Here is a 19,566-nt window from a genome sequence, read left to right on the forward strand (position 1 = left end):
CATATTACTATGCACATTAGTAGCCTGCACCTTACACTTACTTCCATCGATCTCAGACGTAGACCTCAGAATACTTGTCGAGTTCTCATGCCTTACATGCATTGCTTCAGCATGTAAACTTATTTTGTAGACTGGCCTTCTCTACATTTTTATGTTGCACATAATGTTTTATTATTGTTTGGGTATATAGTTAGACTATCTTTTTTCTTTTTTTTTTTACTTTTTTTTTACTTTTCATCAATTTTCTGTTTATTACATAAGTACCAGTGACTACTTTTAAATCAAATCAATTTAATACAGTGTAATAACCATTTTATACTTAGCATTTTAGGTAAATTTGCACATCGGCATAGCCTGTTTAAGACTTCTATAAGATATTTTTTGATTCGCCACTGCTTATATTATAATGATGTTAAAAGCCTTAATCATTTATTAATGAGCTTTTCATAATGTCTAATGCTGACTCATGTGGTTTGTCATCATCACTATTCTAACTTGCTGCATCTCGTTTAAAATTTTGACCACCAATAATCATGGCTCCAGCTCCTGTGCATATTGTCAATATTGTAATTTATATTGTTATGCTCCTCATACTGTTCTGATATCATCTAGAAGATTTTGTAATTGCATGGCATCATGTACCTAAACAAGCTTTATTTTTGTATTGTATATCAAAAAGTATATATGTATATATTGCTATTATTGTATTTTATCTTCAAATTGTATTATTTCTTGATGCTGGCAAATCTTTTCAAATGTAAAGAAGATGTGAATTAGTTTCTCTAGATATTTTTCAATCAGTATGAACACAAAAACAAAGTGCTGTAATGCTGCAATTTTTTTGTAAGCTTGGTGTTGATGCAAACAACTGATATACTTTGTATATAGCTTAATGTTGTTCTTACATTATAAGGTTTGTTGAGCCTCTGCCACATGTTGGGGTTCTATAGTATTATGTAATTTATTTAATGACTTTTCAGCAGTTCTGAGCTGGTTACCAACATACACACATCTGACAGTAGTGAAGTGCTCTATTTTTTGTATCTGATATGTCAACACCTTGCTGACACAGTTATGGCTTTAATTTTAATGTACTTACTGTTGCATGGGGAGTTTCTTTTCAATTAGATAAACATGACTCTGGAGTAACTTTAAAATTTTTTAGCAGTTTTTTACATAATATTTTTAATTTTACAGTTGACCTCCAAGTTTTCAATGGTCAGAAGACAATCTACACATAGTGGCTTTATGATTCAAGTATCCAATGGTATGTAAGAAATTATGTATGGTAATTATAGACCTTGTGACACATTTGTAACACATATCAGAAGATAGCAATTTAACTTTGCTGGAATTAGTAATCACGGTATCTATCAACTGGGATCTGGGCAAGGAATTATTCTATTTTGGAAGCTTTTTACAACAATGCACATGACTTAAATGGGTGATTCATTATGAATGTGCCAGCCGGAGTGGCCGTGCGGTTCTAGGTGCTACAGTCTGGAGCCGAGCGACCGCTACGGTCACAGGTTCAAATCCTGCGCCGGGCGTGGATGTGTGTGATGTCTTTAGGTTAGTTAGGTTTAATTAGTTCTAAGTTCTAGGCGACTGATGACCTCAGAAGTTAAGTCGCATAGTGCTCAGAGACATTTGAACCATTATGAATGCCATCTAAATTGCATAGATAAGAACTGTTCTTATAACAAATCCTTCAATCCTGCAATCATCCTGGCATCAAGCTCTGCTAGCCCATGTTCTATATACACATCCACCCGTGTTATCATGCCCCTGCACTTCACTCTATTAATGTGCACATGTGCCTTTGTCTCCACAGTCTCCTTTTTCCTCTGCCCCCTCCCCAGCCTCTCTCACAGTCCATTTCTCTGTTTCATTATGTGTCACATGCAACTTCCCCTGCCTGCATCAGGGCAGCCTCCACTATTCTCCTAGCTGTCGGCTTCCATCCTCCATTTTCTACACCCTGTAAGGGTACTGTGAAGATTAGTGTAGCCTCATCTAAGCATAAAAGAGAAGGTAAATTTATTATTCTATTATTGTAGAAGTACATTCAGTAATTCACGTAGTTATCAATAAGTTAGAAGAAATTAAAAACAGTGTATGAGTCATTGTAGAAGTTTTTAGAGAATGGAAACTTATCATAATGAATGAAAACTCTTACATCAACCACATTCAAGTGTAGGCTGATGTTTATTCTGTGGCACAGAAATTTCTTAATTTAGGGAAAGCAGATTAATAGAAACACACAGATCATAATGCTACATTGTACTGTCAGCGGTGTTTAAGAATGAAGTAAATGAATTTGTGTTATTTGCATAATCATTCAATTAGTAATTAATGACTTTGGTAACTATGCAGCCATTGCAGTTCAAGGAGTAATATTCACAAGTTAAATAAATTACAAGAGCTGGCTGCTGATGGAAGCGATAGGCAGCTTTCAACCCTTCCCTTCTGATCCCTTCTACCTTGTTCTTCTCTTCCAAACCACCCTCTGAACCCAGCAGGAGGAGACAATGTTTGTACACATGTGCTTTTTATTAGTAAGCTCAGAGCTTTGTCTGAATGCTTAAAAATGACTTCAGTCTTGTTTGTATGTCTGTTAACTCCTCAAAACCAAAGCTATTACTTGTTCACTTATGAAAAGTTATGGAATGGTGACATGATAGGAGCTGATTCAAACCATGGGAGTAGCTTTATGGCACAAAACCCATAATTATCTGACAACAATGTGTTCAGCTTGTCTGCGTACTCATAAACAAACACTGACATATACACTGAATTAGAGATCACAGAAATATTATATGTAAATGAATATGAAATTGAATAAATTTGTTGACAGGTTCAATCAAGATACATGCTGCAGACATTATTGAAAGCTAAGGTTGGTAGTGAGTGAAAACAACTGAATATTGGTCTGAAGTCATACACCTTCAGCTGAAACAGCTAGTCCTATCAGCCACTGAGCTGTAAGTCTGCATAAAGTGAACAAGTAATATATGGTGAGAGGTTACCTTTACTTCTTTCTTTATTTAATAGAAAATATGACATTGGTAAGTCTGTAGACAGAGAACGGATCATAAAACAAATGTACAATGCACAAAACATAAATATGTGTACCTTTTCATAAAACAATTAGTAGATTACAGCTAGAACTAGTTGCTGCAGCTAAACACAGGGTGTAAGTTAGTAAATCGAAAAGAAGAAACATAAAAGATCTATTATGTGTGAAGCAAATGGCACAGAAGGTGTGCTGGAAGAGAATGGGAAACTGGATGTCATCTATGTTGAACAGCCATAAGGATTGGCCTGCGACAGTGCTTTATCAACTGAAATCTGTTTTACTGATTCTTGTTGCAGTATGATAGAACATGTTACAGTAAATAAACAAGGCAGACAGTCCACAACAGGGGGAATAAAATTAAGGAAACTGGTTGCTTGTCCATGTGAAAAATCCTGGGTGGCAACATGCATCTGAGATACTGGCAACTTGCAGCGTACAAACCGTGTAGATCATACTTGACAAGCTAAACCTGCATGTTGAATTTTGACTCATATGTAGGTACCTGTTTCTTTCAGATAATACCATTTTAGATCAAATGATAGAACACTGCTAATAACAGGCAGGTATCTGGGTTTGAGTTCCAGGTTTAAACATCATAACACGTTGGCAGCTCGAGTATAAATGTAATCTCTCATTGGTATTGGCTATATTATGTAAAGACCACACCATGAATACTTGTAGTTCATTCAAGTTAACTACAGTACATACTCTACAAACTAAATAAGCAATTCATCCTCATTATAAAGCTCCTAAACAATAATTTAAATTCCTGGATGGAGCAATACCTGAAATAAACAGAAAAGCAACCACTCACCTAAAGCAGATTGGTGTGTAGAGCACAAAAAAAAAAAAAAAAAAAAAAAAAAAAAAAAAAAAAAAGCAGCAGCATTCACATTAGCTTTTGAGCACTAACTCTTTTTCTAGCAAAAGTACACATGTACACACATTTGCACATACAACGAAACAAATGCCCAAAGGCACACTCCCATAGGCTTGGTAAGGGATTTGCCATGGTAATGTGTGTGTGCATGTGTGTGTGGGGGGGAGGGGGGGGGCAGGTGGGTGAGTGTGTCCTTTTCCTATAAAAAGAGCTAGAGCTTGAAAGCTGGTGTGACTGCTGCTTTCTGTTGTACATTTCTGTGCTCCACACATTGCTGCAATATAGGTGAGTGGTCGTGTTTCCCTTATTTCATAATGCAATTGCTCCTGTCAAACTAAGTCTACCTTCTAATATAGTGATACCTCATCTTTTTCAAGCAAGACAGTTGCAGTTTGTCATAGTAAGTATTCCAAAACATGACAGAATATAGTGAAATGTGGAAGGCGTTAAGTACCTAAGCACAGTCATATAATTATTGTAAGTTATAAGGAGTCACTTTTCTTAGCTTTGAACTCTGAGCTTAAAGTTTACCATAGATGAGTGAGCTTTGCCTGGCAGCTCTATCAAAAATTTTTGAGAAGGTAATGTATTCAAGAGTAGCCTCCCATATTTGTAAAAATAAAGTACTAACAAAATGTCAGTTTGGTTTTCAGAAAGGCTTTTCAACAGAAAATGCTATATACACTTTCACTGATCAAATATTAAATGCTCTGAATAACCGGACATCACCCATTGGTATTTTTTGTGATCTCTCAAAGGCCTTTGATTGTGTAAATCGTGAAATTCTTTTAGATAAGCTAAATCATTATGGTTTGAGTGGGGCAGTGCAGAAATGGTTTAATTGATACTTAACTGGAAGAATGCAGAAAGTTGAAATAAGTGGTTCATGTAATGTTAAAACAACAGCTGATTCCTCAAACTGGGGGGCTATCAAGTACGGGGTCCCACAGGGTTCGGTCTTAGGTCCTTTACTGTTCTTGATATACATTAATGACATACCATTCCACATTGATGAAGATGTAAAGTTAGTTCTTTTTGCTAATGATACAAGTATAGTAATAACATCGAAAAACCAAGAACTAAGCAAAGTAATTGTAAATGATGTTTTTCACAAAATTATTAAGTGGTTCTCAGCAAACGGACTCTCTTTAAATTTTGATAAAACACAGTATATACAGTTCCGTACAGTAAGTGGCACAACTCCAGTAATAAATATAGACTTTGAACAGAAGTCTGTAGCTAAGGTATAATTTTCAAAATTTTTAGGTGTGTCCATTGATGAGAGGTTAAACTGGAAGCAACACATTGATGGTCTGCTGAAATGTCTGAGTTCAGCTACGTATGCTATTAGGGTTATTGCAAATTTTGGTGATAAGAATCTCAGTAAATTAGCTTACTATGCCTACTTTCATTCACTGCTTTTGTACGGCATCATATTCTGGGGTAATTCATCATTGAGTAGAAAAGTATTCATTGCTCAAAAACGTGTAATCAGAATAATTGCTGGAGCCCACCCACGGTCATCCTGCAGACATCTATTTAAGGATCTAGGGATCCTCAAAGTAACCTCACAGTATATATATTCACTTAAGACATTTGTTGTTAATAATCCAACCCAGTTCAAAAGTAATAGCAGTGTACATAGCTATAACACCAGGAGAAAGGATTATCTTCATTATGCAGGGTTAAATCTGACTTTGGCACAGAAAGGGGTAAATTATGCTACCACAAAAGTCTTTGGTCACCTACCAAACAGCATCAAAAGCCTGACAGATAGCCAACTAACATTTAAAAATAAATTAAAAGAATTTCTAGATGACAACTCCTTCTACTCATTGGCTGAATTTTTAGATATAAATTAAGGGGAAAAAAAACAAACTTAAACATTAGTGTCATTCAATATTTTGTGTAATGTAATATCTTGTACAGACATCTTTTATTAACCTGACACATTCCACATCATTACGAAGTGTTGTATTCATGATCTATGGAACAAGCATTAATCTAATCTAAAATAAGTGTCCATAACGTCGAATGGAAGTCATTACAATACTTCCAAAACCACTACAGAATAATTTTGGTCTTGAAAAATGGATTCATACCTGTTTTTTTTTTTTTTTAGCCAGATGAATGTCACCATAATATAACACTATAACTGCCAGTCTATGTACATCTTACTGCACAAGTGTTCTCCTGGGAGGTAGAATGTACCAAAATGAAATTAATGTTATGTAATTGGAAGCATGACTCATCTGATATAACAATTTAAATTCTTGTTCTGTACTCCAATGATGCTATTACTGTGGCAGTTTTTTATCTAAACTGCTGATTTCATGAGGGTAAAAAGAATGGATAGCTAGATCATCTTTTGTGAAGTCCCACTTGCAATGGAATGCAATGAACAGTATCCTCTGAACTATTGACACTACCACAGAATCGTACTCCACTCTCAGTTCCATGCAATATTCTGCTTTATAGAGAGATGAAGGTTCTGATAGTCATGTTCCTGAATGATGGATAGGGGTCTATAACTCTGTTGCCAAGTAGCAGTTTCAGTGATTATGTCAAATCCTGAGAAATATAACGGCATGTCAAAATACAACAGAGCTTGAGTTTTCAACATTGTTCATTTGCAGACACATAGTCATGACCATGTATGCTTTGTTAAAGTAATTTAAAGCTGCAGTGCAATGCACAGAATCAATAAATGGCTTATTCTAAGGGCTACATTAAATGTAGATACATGTGCAAAAAAGAGAAAAAAATATTGTATGTCGATAGAGGTTCAAGTGGATCTAAGCAGTATAATTTGTTGGAAGAAACAGAATAAAAAATGGTGCATTGGTACAAAATAGTAATTAATGAAAAAGTTTAAGAAGTCACACAATAATTTTTCTGTAGATATTATTAGAGGAGAAACTCACCCAACGTGAACAAACATGTATGTAATGTAACGCCATGCTTCATATCTCTTATGAGGATTATACATAAGAGCAGTAGCAGCAGGGCCATTTGCTGCCATAGTTCCCACAGCAATAACATCCCAGAGAAATGTTATAACCTACACAAAAAAAAAACCAGAGCATCTTATCCACCAGAGACAAATATTAGAAAAATCCAGCATGGTATAAAACAATATTATGGAAATAATAGAGGGAAACATTCCACGTGGGAAAAATATATTTAAAAAGAAAGATGATGAGACTTACCAAACAAAAGCACTGGCAGGTCGATAGACACACAAACACAAACATACACACAAAATTCTAGCTTTCGCAACCAACGGTTGCCTCGTCAGGAAAGAGGGAAGGAGAAGGAAAGACAAAAGGATATGGGTTTTAAGGGAGAGGGTAAGGAGTCATTCCAATCCCGGGAGTGGAAAGACTTACCTTAGGGGGGGAAAAGGACAGGTATACACTCGCACACACACACATATCCATCCGCATATACACAGACACAAGCAGACATTTGTAAAGGCAAAGAGTTTGGGCAGAGATGTCAGTCGGGACAGAAGTACAGAGGCAAAGATGATGTTGAAAGACAGGTGAGGTATGAGCGGCGGCAGATTGAAATTAGAAATTAGCGGAGATTGAGGCCTGGCGGATAGCGAGAAGAGAGGATATGCTGAAGGGCAAGTTCCCATCTCCGGAGTTCTGACAGGTTGGTGTTAGTGGGAAGTATCCAGATAACCCGGACGGTGTAACACTGTGCCCAGATGTGCTGGCCGTGCACCAAGGCATGTTTAGCCACAGGGTGATCCTCATTACCAACAAACACTGTCTGCCTGTGTCCATTCATGCAAATGGACAGTTTGTTGCTGGTCATTCCCACATAGAACGCTTCACAGTGTAAGCAGGTCAGTTGGTAAATCACGTGGGTGCTTTCACACGTGGCTCTGCCTTTGATCGTGTACACCTTCCGGGTTACAGGACTGGAATAGGTGGTGGTGGGAGGGTGCATGGGACAGGTTTTTACACCGGGGGTGGTTACAGGGGTAGGAGCCAGAGGGTAGAGAAGGTGGTTTGGGGATTTCATAGGGATGAACTAAGAGGTTACGAAGGTTAGGTGGACAGCGGAAAGACACTCTTGGTGGAGTGGGGAGGATTTCATGAAGGATGGATCTCATTTCAGGGCAGGATTTGAGGAAGTCGTATCCCTGCTGGAGAGCCACATTCAGAATCTGATCCAGACCCGGAAAGTATCCTGTCACAAGTGGGGCACTTTTGGGGTTCTTCTGTGGAAGGTCTCCTCAAACCCGGAACCTTCCACAGAAGAACCCTAAAAGTGCCCCAATTGTGACAGGATACTTTCCGGGACTGGATCAGATTCTGAATGTGGCTCTCCAGCAGGGAGGTCTCCTCAAACCCGGAACCTTCCACAGAAGAACCCTAAAAGTGCCCCACTTGTGACAGGATACTTTCCGGGACTGGATCAGATTCTGAATGTGGCTCTCCAGCAGGGATACGACTTCCTCAAATCCTGCCCTGAAATGAGATCCATCCTTCATGAAATCCTCCCCACTCCACCAAGAGTGTCTTTCCGCCGTCCACCTAACCTTCATAACCTCTTAGTTCATCCCTATGAAATCCCCAAACCACCTTCCCTACCCTCTGGCTCCTACCCCTGTAACTGCCCCCAGTGTAAAACCTGTCCCATGCACCCTCCCACCACCACCTATTCCAGTCCTGTAACCCAGAAGGTGTACACGATCAAAGGCAGAGCCACATGTGAAAGCACCCACGTGATTTACCAACTGACCTGCCTACACTGTGAAGCGTTCTATGTGGGAATGACCAGCAACAAACTGTCCATTTGCATGAATGGACACAGGCAGACAGTGTTTGTTGGTAATGAGGATCACCCTGTGGCTAAACATGCCTTGGTGCACGGCCAGCACATCTGGGCACAGTGTTACACCGTCCGGGTTATCTGGATACTTCCCACTAACACCAACCTGTCAGAACTCCGGAGATGGGAACTTGCCCTTCAGCATATCCTCTCTTCTCGCTATCCGCCAGGCCTCAATCTCCGCTAATTTCTAATTTCAATCTGCCGCCGCTCATACCTCACCTGTCTTTCAACATCATCTTTGCCTCTGTACTTCCGTCCCGACTGACATCTCTGCCCAAACTCTTTGCCTTTACAAATGTCTGCTTGTGTCTGTGTATATGCGGATGGATATGTGTGTGTGTGCGAGTGTATACCTGTCCTTTTCCCCCCCTAAGGTAAGTCTTTCCGCTCCCGGGATTGGAATGACTCCTTACCCTCTCCCTTAAAACGCATATCCTTTTGTCTTTCCTTCTCCTTCCCTCTTTCCTGACGAGGCAACCGTTGGTTGCGAAAGCTAGAATTTTGTGTGTATGTTTGTGTTTGTTTGTGTGTCTATCAACCTGCCAGTGCTTTTGTTTGGTAAGTCTCATCATCTTTCTTTTTAAATATTATGGAAATGATAGACTGCTACTCACCATATAGTGGAGATGTTGAGTCACAGATAGGCACAGCTAAGGGACTGCCAAACAAGGAAGCTTTTAGCCAAAAAGGCCTTCATTGAATTAGACAATGTACACACACATACACACATGCAGGTGGAAAATCACACACACACACACACACACACACAGGCGCGCACATGCAAACACAACTCACACACTTTTGACCACAGTCTCTGGCTGGCAGAGACTGTCATATGTGTGTGAGTTTGTATGTGTGTGTGTGTGTGTGTGTGTGTGTGTGTGTGTGTGTGTGTGTGTGTGTGTGTGTGTTGTCTAATTCCAGTGAAGGCGTTTTTGGCTGAAAGCTTACTTGTTTGACAGTCTTTTTGTTGTCCCTATCTGCAACTCAACATCTCTGCTATATGAGGAATAACACTCTATTCTTTTCATAATAGAGACAAATATTTCAAACTATAGATTTTCGTACTGTTTCTCTGATGTTCTGGTATTTTGTATGTGTGTGTGTGTGTGGGAGGGGGGGGTGAGGGGGGGGGAGAGAGAGAGAGAGAGAGAGAGAGAGAGAGAGAGAGAGAGAGAGAGCGAGAGAGAGCATCAGTTATGTAAAAACTTATATATGTGACTCTAATTATATTTCAGGTATGCAGCTGTAGAAAATACAGTTACTTCATTAATGTCTCAGCTCTACATGTTCCACCTATCTTCTAAGTGAACTTACAGATCGAAGGTGCACCATGCACATCCAGCCAATTAAGCGTGAAGGCCATGCCATGACACATGCAGTCATCGATGTTCATGCCCTGGATACATCTATTTGATGGGTGGCAAAGAAGTTTATATCAACTTCTTGTAACCAGTCAGTGAATAGCATGTAAGGTCAAACACTCTTAATATGCTAAGTTATTGGCCTGATGATGGACATAGCACTGTAGTTATATCTTTGAGAGGGAATCAAAGCAAAGTACATATTCTTTCATTTCCCAAGGCTGTAACCAACACCACATTTAATTAAATCCTTCATTAGGCAAATGTACACTGCTTCTAACACAATTGAGATCAGAAGTTGCATCAAAGGAAGTATTTTCTCACAGGTACGCTGGATTATCAATAGGCACTAAGTTACAGTAAACTATTGCTCTCTACTGAAGACTGCAGCACTTCTAGATTTCTTAAATGGTTATTTGATGATCCATGATGCTCGGATTTACAAGAGTCCCTACAGATCTGGCCTTTTACTCATCAGACAGTTCATGGAAACAATTTGTGAGAGATACAGTAATGTTGATCACACGTGTTGCTTTTACAGCCTGAAAAATGTGCTGTTGTGGATTACTCCCTCAACAATAGTCATTCTAAGGTCAGTGACAGAGTTAAAATTCTGGCACTGAGTTATTTCTTTATCCATTTTGTTGTGAAAGTAATTGATATTCAGTGTCTGTTACTTCCAGAAACAAAATTTGACCTACTACACAGGTTTATGACTTTGTGTTGTTTAAACAGTTTGTTAATTAGCTTCACTAATTCTTGTTTTATTTCATTTAATAAACTCCCTGAAGTTCTTTTTCATATTCTTTCTTTATCTTTCAAGTGCCAGTTAGACTGTTTCATGCCTTTGCAATGAATGCCACTTTGTCACTTTGCTATCAGGAATTTCTGAAATGTAATGTTGTTGCTAGTAGAAATGACAAGACAAAAGGAAATGCCAGCTCAGCAGGTAGGATGGAAATTGAGCACTACCTGGAAGCAGCTAGAAGCTGTGCTGACCACTGTTGATATAATTCAGGCTGCTTCCGAGGCTTGCAGTGTTGTTGGGGTACTTAAGACGAAAAATGTCTGGTGTCCTCTCGAAAATAGGATGACGCTTCTCATATATATAACATGGCCAGTTCATCAACCCCCCAGCGTGAATGTAAAGGGCAGATGAAGTGAATTCACAAATAATGAGCACAAAGTGAATGTGGATGTCAGTCACACAGCTGTCTCTTTATGCCGTAGCAACAGATGTGGATTATTGCCACTACTGATAGATCAGAGCCAGGGAGGGATATCTAGACTGTTGGCCCTGTAGATGATATTGCAAAGTCTGAGCATGCCCAGAGGGTGAGTATGTTGATCACCAGGAGTCCAACACCAGGCAAGTAATGTGAGCCCCTCAGGAAAATCACTGGCAAATCGAAAAAGAAAACCTGTGTGCACTTAGTATGTTTGCTGTAGGTCTCATCTGAGATATGGAGGAGACTCTGCTGGCAGCCATTGAATGCACTCAATGCAACTAGCCATAAATTGTACCTTGTGTCAGCATAAATGGCACCTTCCTTTAAACAGCTAACTGAGCTAGTGTAGACAGCTAGCCCTTCCCACAGTACAGAAGCAGTAATCACAATTTGCAGCATCTCACCCAGAACAGATCATGATCCTCAGGTTCCTAGTTGAGAGGAAGACATAAACCAGAGGCTTAAACAATTTTAGAATGTTTTTTGAAGGGTTGTCAGGTGTCCAACTAGATAATACTGTTGAATGCTATGATATTTCAGTGAATAAACATTCTGCCGTCATCAGATGGTGCTGATGCAATAATCTGTCTGCTCTCTGCCATTAGTATTTATCTCTCGTGGGTCCAGGTTTGATTCCATGTGCTAATGGCACATGGCATGTTCAGTGGTGGGGGAATGGAGGCTGGGGTAGGTGGTGGTTAGGGGAGGGGAGGTTTCAGTATCTCTTCAGTGGCCATCTCAGAATGATCTTGTGTCTGCTTGCACTGTTGCTCCTTGATAGAGCTTAGTATTTGTTCCCAGGCCTAGTGATCTGCTTCCCCAGGGATTTTGAGCTTGTCCAGTCTGTTTGGGCCCAGGTGACACCATCCACCAAATTCCAACCTTCATGCCCCAATTCTAGGGTCATGAAGGATAATCGTAGGTGATCATGCAGCAGCTCCTTGGCAGACAAAGGCTTACCAACTAACGAAGACAATTTAGTGTCTAAAATATTCATCAAATGTTTGGTACCATGTCAGAAGTTGGATGTAACATTATGTAAAATGAAACCAAAAAGTCAGAATATGGTCCCTGCATTTACCACGGAATTGAGAGGCAACATTATACTCATTCTGGTTGTTTATATAGGCAACATGATGACCTTTTTGAATAGAAATAATAGGTGGAAGAAAGAACTGAAGAAAGAATTAATGAATCAATTCACACACATCAAAAAAAGTTTTGCATCACCTCAGTTCCGAGAGTTCCAGAACTTGTACAGAAAATTGGAATAAAGATCAATATAAACATCATTTCCACCATTTTCATTGCTCATGAAAACCACACATTGCATGTTGTACCACCATAAAGCAAGACGTTCAGAGGTGGTGGTCCAGATTGCTGTACATTCCAGTATCTCTAATACCCAGTAGCACGTCCTCTTGCATTGATGCATACCAGTATTTGTTTGGCCCTACTATCCAGAAGTTAATCAAGGCTCTGTTGGTCCAGATTATCCCACTCCTCAATGGAGATTTGGTGTAGATCCCTCAGATTGGTTGGTGGGTCATGTCATCCATAAACAGCCCTTTCCAATCTATCCCAGGCATGTTCAATAGAGTTAATGTCTGGAGAACATGCTGGCTACACTAATTGAGTGATGTCGTTATCCTGAAGGAAGTCATTCACAAGATGTATATGATGGGGCATGAATTGCCATCCATGAAGACAAATATCTTGCCAATATGCTGCCTATATGGTTGCATTATCAGTAGGAGGATGGCATTCACATATCTTCCAGCCATTACAGCGCCTTCCATGACCACCAACAGCATACGCTGGCCCCACATAATGGCACCCCAAAACAGCAGGGAACCTCCACCTAGCTGCATTCACTGGACCGTCTGTCAAAGGCATTCAGCCTGACCGGGTTGCCTCCTAACACGTCTCCGACAATTGTCTGGTTGAAGGCAAATGTTACTCTCATTGGTGAAGACAACATGGTGCCAATCCTAAGCAGTTCATTTGGCATGTTGTTGGGCCCATCTGTACTGCGCTGCATGGTGTTGTGATTGTGAAGGTGGACCTCGCCATGGACGTCGGGAGTGAAGTTGCACATCACACAGTTTGAGTCATAACACAATGTCCTATGGCTGCATGAAAACCATTATTCAACAGGATGGCATTGCTGTCAGGGTTCCTGCGAGCCATAATCCATAGGTAGTAGTCATCCACTGCAGTAGTAGTCCTTGGGTGGCCTGAGTGAGGCATGTCATCAACAGTCCTGTCTCTCAGTATCTTTTCCATGTCTGAACAACATCGCTTTGGTTCACTCTGAGACACCTGGACACTTCCCTTGTTGAGAGCCCTTCCTGGCACAAAGTAACAATGTGGATGCAATTGAACCATGGTATTGCTGTCTAAGCATGGTTGAACTACAGACAACACGAGCCGTGTACCTCCTTCCTGCTGGAATGACTGGAACTGATCGGTTTTCGGACTCCCTCTGTCTAATAGGTGCTGCTCGTGTGTAGTTGTTTACATCTTTGTGTGGGTTTAGTGACATTTCTGAACAGTCAAAGGGACTGTGTCTGTGATACAGTGAACATCTATCATCAGGAGGTGGGGAAACTGGGGTGATGCAAAACTTTTTTTGATGTGTGTAAATGACACATCTCAGCAAACTCAGTTAGTGTCTTGGCATGAGAATGTAACAAAGCAAAAAACAAGACATGATTAGCACTGAGGGGAAAAAAAGTGCAGCAAACTTACTCAAGAAATTTGGTATGGAAGCTTGCAATCTGGTTTCACATCCACTCAAAACTCATTTGAAACTGCAAAAAATGTGAAAAAAAATTGCCAATTGAGGAAAACTTGTCTTACATTGGATTTCTTGTCAGCAAGCCATTCATTTGAGAAAGAACTTGTGTTACATATCATTCCTTATTAGCAATCCATTAGGACACTCCTATATTTGGTTCAAAGCACAAGACTGAACATATTGAGGTTGTAGGTAGATACAACTATAATTATCAAAAACTCCAGTGGGAAGCAGTAAAATGAATTATGAGATACATGAAAGGCACAGTCAATGTAGGATTAACTTCCCAAAAAAAAGGAACAATTAAAACTGAAGGCATTTATCATGTTGATAATGCATCAGATCTCAATCAATGATGATCATCGAGTGGCTGTATTTTCAAGTTAGCTGAGGCAGCATTTTCATGGAATTCAAAATAGCAACAAATGGTTACTCTGTCAACTACAAAAGTAGAATTCAAGGCCCTGTCAACAGCAGTGCAAGAAACAGTGTACCTTCAGGGCTTACTCTGAGAACTGTGTATTACACACAGTGAAAAGCCAGTGTATTCTTTGGAAATACAGATGCTTCTGCACTGAGTCACAATGGTGCACATCACATTTAATCAAAACACACTGACATGAGGCACCACTTCATCATGAGTTAATTATTGCAGGGAAAGTTCAGTATCAAGTTGGTCAGTACCAACAAACAGCAAGCTGATATTTTTTGATGGTATGGCCAAAGATTACGCATCAGTGGTGCTGCTAAGCCATGGGGCTTTCAGTGTTCATGAATTAACTTCTCAACAGCTTGTGGGTGTGTAGGAAACAACTATGTGTTTTGTTGTTATGATCTTTGGTCTGTTAAGTAATAACTGCAGAATAAATATTTTTTATAATCTGTGATCCTTGCAATATAGTGTATTTGGATTTCGTTCATTGTTAAATCAACTATATAATCTCAATAGGATTGGTTGGAATCAATTAGTAGGAAAGATGGTAAATTTTTATTCTGGAAGGAGCTCCTTTCGAAATTTCATTAATACAAGATACAAGCTTGTTCTCATAAGAGAGAATGCCTCACAAACTTGATAAATAACATATACTTCAATTGGAGCTTGTCTCCATACAATAAGAGGGCTGTCTTGTGAAGATCCTTGCTCATTGATGCTACAAAATGAGTAACTGAATTTCTAATTTCTTATCTCCAAAGGCATCTTGCCGTGAAAACCCACCCATTTTCATTCGTAAAGACCTCAGTCAATGTAAGCATGTAATGCTCCAGACAGATGTCACAAAAGCACCCTTGCAGCCACCTTGTGCTGACTCCTTTCCAGTCTTAGAAAGAGACATTCATGCAATGACATTCTTAATTAATAGCAACTCAAACAGGGTTTTCATTGAACAGGTAAAACTAACAGATATGCTCCTGTCAGATGACACTGCACAGGGGCAGCCTCTCCATCAGCTGATGCCTGCTTTCAGACCTTCCCCCACTGACCAGGCCTTCACCCTGGTACCCCGCCAGCCATCCTGGTATCATCACCAATGGAGTCAACTGCCACAGACACTTGCACACCATGAGGCTCTTATCCTCTCAAAGAGCACTCTCACACACCCACACCGGTGCTGGTATGCATGAGAGTGGGCAGGACAATTCAGTATAAATTCCCTTTCATCCCAGGATCTCCCCTCTACCAGAGGAGCACTGCATGGCATTCAAGCAGTCAAACATGTTATCGAAAGTGTGGGCTTTCTTTGTGCTTATGTGAAGGATGATCTGGCAATACCTTTGGTTACATTTAATGACTTTGTTTGAGTTATTTCTTTGGTTTTCTCCTCAGTTTTCAGTCTCCTTGGTTTATGTGTCTATTGGGGTAATAAAACGTATAGCACTTACACTGCCTTTCTTCTACTGTGGATCATAGTATTCACACTGTTACTACTAAATTTTTATCAATGTCAACAATTCTCACTTAGATCATGTGGCATGTTGGATGCAGGCAAAAGAATATCAATTAAATATAAGAGCAGTAGAAGTCACATATGCTACACTCGCCATTGTCTCTGGAATAATGAAGCTAAACCTGTTCCTGGTTATGGACTGGTCATGAAACAGAAGCATTGCAGACAATCAGTGCAGTGATCATTGTAAGAACTCCATTACTGAACTGCTCTGCCTCATAAGAAATTTTTGTAATTTTCCAAATTAATTTATCTAAATAATAAATAGGGATGTATTCAAGTTTTTGTGACCAATTTACTCACAGTTTTGGTTAATGTTTCATCACTTTTTCATTATTAATTTAATTTGCAGTTCATGGCAATGCGGCATTAGAGTCGTGTATTATGAACTTATTTTTGCTTCTTCATTATACACCAAGTGTCAAAACATTTCTGCTGGAAATATTGTGGTACCTATTCTACTACCTCTGTTGAATTAACAGCTGATGTGTAAAAAGTAAATTTTCCAATGAAAATAAATTGCTAGAAAGACAGTAGTATTTCTGAATATCCAAATATCTTTCCTCCATTTTTGTGAATGAATATGAGTTAGTAGAGGAGATGGATGACATGAAGATGGTAGATGAGCTTGTAGGCTTACAAGTGCTAAAATAGGCCATTTAATGGTGCTGAAGATAACTGGTAGAGATGATGACAATTTCAGACAAATACGTTAAAAAGTTTACTTAGCCTAAATGGCATGAAAGGTTATTCAAAGTGCTTGGAGACATTGTGTCTTCTACTTTGAGGAGATAATTAAGAAGAAAGGTACACATTGTAAAGCAACTTGGGGGGGGGGGGGGTCATATACAAGTGGACACTTTGCTGTATTCTACAAAAAAAGAGAAATGTGTCAATGAAGTGTCACTGCTGTTTACAGTTCATTAGCAATAATTAAAAGTATTTAGTTTCTAGTGGAAAGCATACATTTTCAGGTTGACTCTTCCAGATAACAACCCACTTGACATCCACTGCATCTTATCTATCACAATATTTTCAATGCATGGGGAAATCTTTTGAATATATGACTTCCATAAGAAAAACTTTCACACAAATACCCAAACCTACTGAATAGGGTCTTAAGAATTTCTTTACTTTCTCCTTTAGTGTTCAGTCTACCCTCAGCTTGTAATATAATGCAGAGACAACTGCTTTCTGGAGAAATGTAAGATCAAGCTGCAGTAGCCACCAGAAAGATCGCGGGAGGCGCACATTGGCACGGCGCGTCACGGACGGTAGTTTCCGCAAGTAGAGTCCCGTCCACCAGAGGGCACGCGAGAATTCGGACGCGACCTCTGCCGGCATAACAACAACAACAACAACTCCGGCAGCACGGGCCGTGCCCAGTCAGTTAACATCGGGCATGCCTAGGACACAGTCCCGGTCTACGCTAAGTGAAGTGCGACGTAAACGTGAACAGTGTTACTACACAATTGGCGATGAGTAGGGTCGTTCTTTCACATGTTGCATCATTGTTCTGGTTTCGCAGCTTCTCCTCGGCATGGAGGATTTGGTGCGGGTTTTGGTTGCGCAGCAGATGGAGCTCATGGCCACCATGAAACAAGTGCTTCCGGCATTGCTCTCCACGCTGTCTGCTCCAGCGCAGTTCCCTCCTCCCTTTCCCCCATATGACGAGATGGCGGAGGATTGGGACGCATATGAACATCGCCTTTGGCAGCATTTCCAGGCGTTTCATGTTGCCGATGCGCAGGTATGTCGTGCTCTCTTCTTGTCTTGGATATCTCCCTCACTGTATCCTTGTCTTTTGACGCATTGTGTTCATTGCTGTCTTCATATTATCGCCGCTGCACGCATGTTGTGGCGGCTAGAGTCGAGTTCTATCAATGCAAGAAACAGCCCCATCAGTCTTACTGGGTGTGTGCCGCTACCCTGCACGGCCTTAGTCGCAAGTGTCATTTTGTCACGGAGCAGTCGCAAGAGTCGTATGCCCACGTTATGGTACGCAACGTCATTGTTCGTTCGGCCCCTGATAGGGAGGTCCAGCAACGGGCCCTGCAGTTAGAAGACCCTTCCCTCGAGGAAGTCCTGTCCATTGCTCAATCATATGAAGTCTCTCATGCAGCAGGTCAACAGCTGGAAGCGTGGTGCGATGTCGCGGCAGTTCAGGGCGGCGCGGCCATGTCCACTGTGTCCGGGGTGGACGACGTGCGAGCAGTACAATCCGGCTGTTACGGCCGCTCCCGCACGGTGCGTAAACAGAATTCCGGCCGCCGGCCCCTGTTGCCGTCCTGTGCGTCGTGCTATATACATCATGATCGGTCAGAGTGCCCCCAGTGTTGGGCCGTTTGTCGCAAATGTAATAAAAAAGGTCACATTGCTAAAGTTTGCCGCTCAGCCTCAAAAGAATCGAAGGAAGCAGGTACAGGGGACATGGACATTCAGGAAGTTTCATTGGGCCAGGCTCGCGACGCATCAGCCCGCAAACTCTTTATCGAGGTGTCAGTTCGGTTGCGCTGGTTACAACTGCAAGTAGATACGGGTGCGGCAGTTTCGTTGTTGAATGCACAAACTTATTCCGACCTTGGATCGCCCCCGTTGGCGCCAGTTTACCGGCGTCTACGCGGTTATGGTAAACAGTTCATTCCCCTACTGGGCCAATTCACTACCAACGTGACTTACAAATCAGTCACTCGGCCTATTACTTTTATTGTGGTCAGTGATGCGAGCTCCGCTAACCTTCTTGGCCTGGACGCCTTTCAACTTTCAAGCTTTCAGTTTTTCTATCGCTGACACCATACAGTTGGTCTCCAAAGACGTTCCCTATCAATCATTGGAATCTTTGATCTCAGACTTTCCAGATATTTTTGAGGAGGGCCTGGGGCGTGTTTCCGATTTTGAAGCTCACTTCACGTTGAAGGCGTCGGCTCGCCCGCGTTTTCTATGCACGAGGCAGATCCCCTTGGCCCTCCGCCCTCAGGTAAAGGAAGAGCAAGACCGGCTGACAGCCCTAGGGGTCGTTCTTCCCATTTCTTCCAGTGAGTGGGCTTCGCCCCTCGTTATTGTAAGGAAGCCCTCGGGAAAATTACGTCTTTGTGGCGATTTCAAGGCCACCATTAATTCCCAATTGGTGGTGGACACCTATCCTTTGCCTCGTGCTGATGAATTGTTCTCCGCCGTAGCAGGAGGCCAATATTTTTCGAAAATCGATCTGTCGGAGGCTTATCATCAGATACCACTTGATGAGGACTCCAAACGGCTGGCGGTCATCAACACCCCATTTGGCCTTTACCAATACCAGCGGTTGGCCTTTGGAATATCCAGTGCCCCGGCGATATTCCAGCGTTATCTTGAGCATGTCACGTCGACAATCCCTCATTGTATTAATTACCTGGATGACATAATTGTCACAGGCCGCAG

General features: G+C 40.9%; 1 protein-coding gene across 2 annotated transcripts in view; it reads right to left on the reverse strand.

The window, feature by feature from the left end:
* Positions 1-19,566, reverse strand: part of LOC126100778 (rhomboid-related protein 2-like) — a 73,304-nt gene that overhangs the window by 37,418 nt on the left and 16,320 nt on the right. For both annotated transcript variants that reach the window (XM_049911400.1, XM_049911399.1), the window contains exon 5: positions 6,884-7,020. In XM_049911400.1, coding sequence (XP_049767357.1) covers positions 6,884-7,020 — 137 coding nt within the window. The remainder of the gene's footprint in view (positions 1-6,883; positions 7,021-19,566) is intronic.

This window comes from Schistocerca cancellata, chromosome 9, assembly GCF_023864275.1.
Source record: "Schistocerca cancellata isolate TAMUIC-IGC-003103 chromosome 9, iqSchCanc2.1, whole genome shotgun sequence".
Taxonomy (NCBI): Eukaryota; Metazoa; Arthropoda; class Insecta; order Orthoptera; family Acrididae; genus Schistocerca; species Schistocerca cancellata.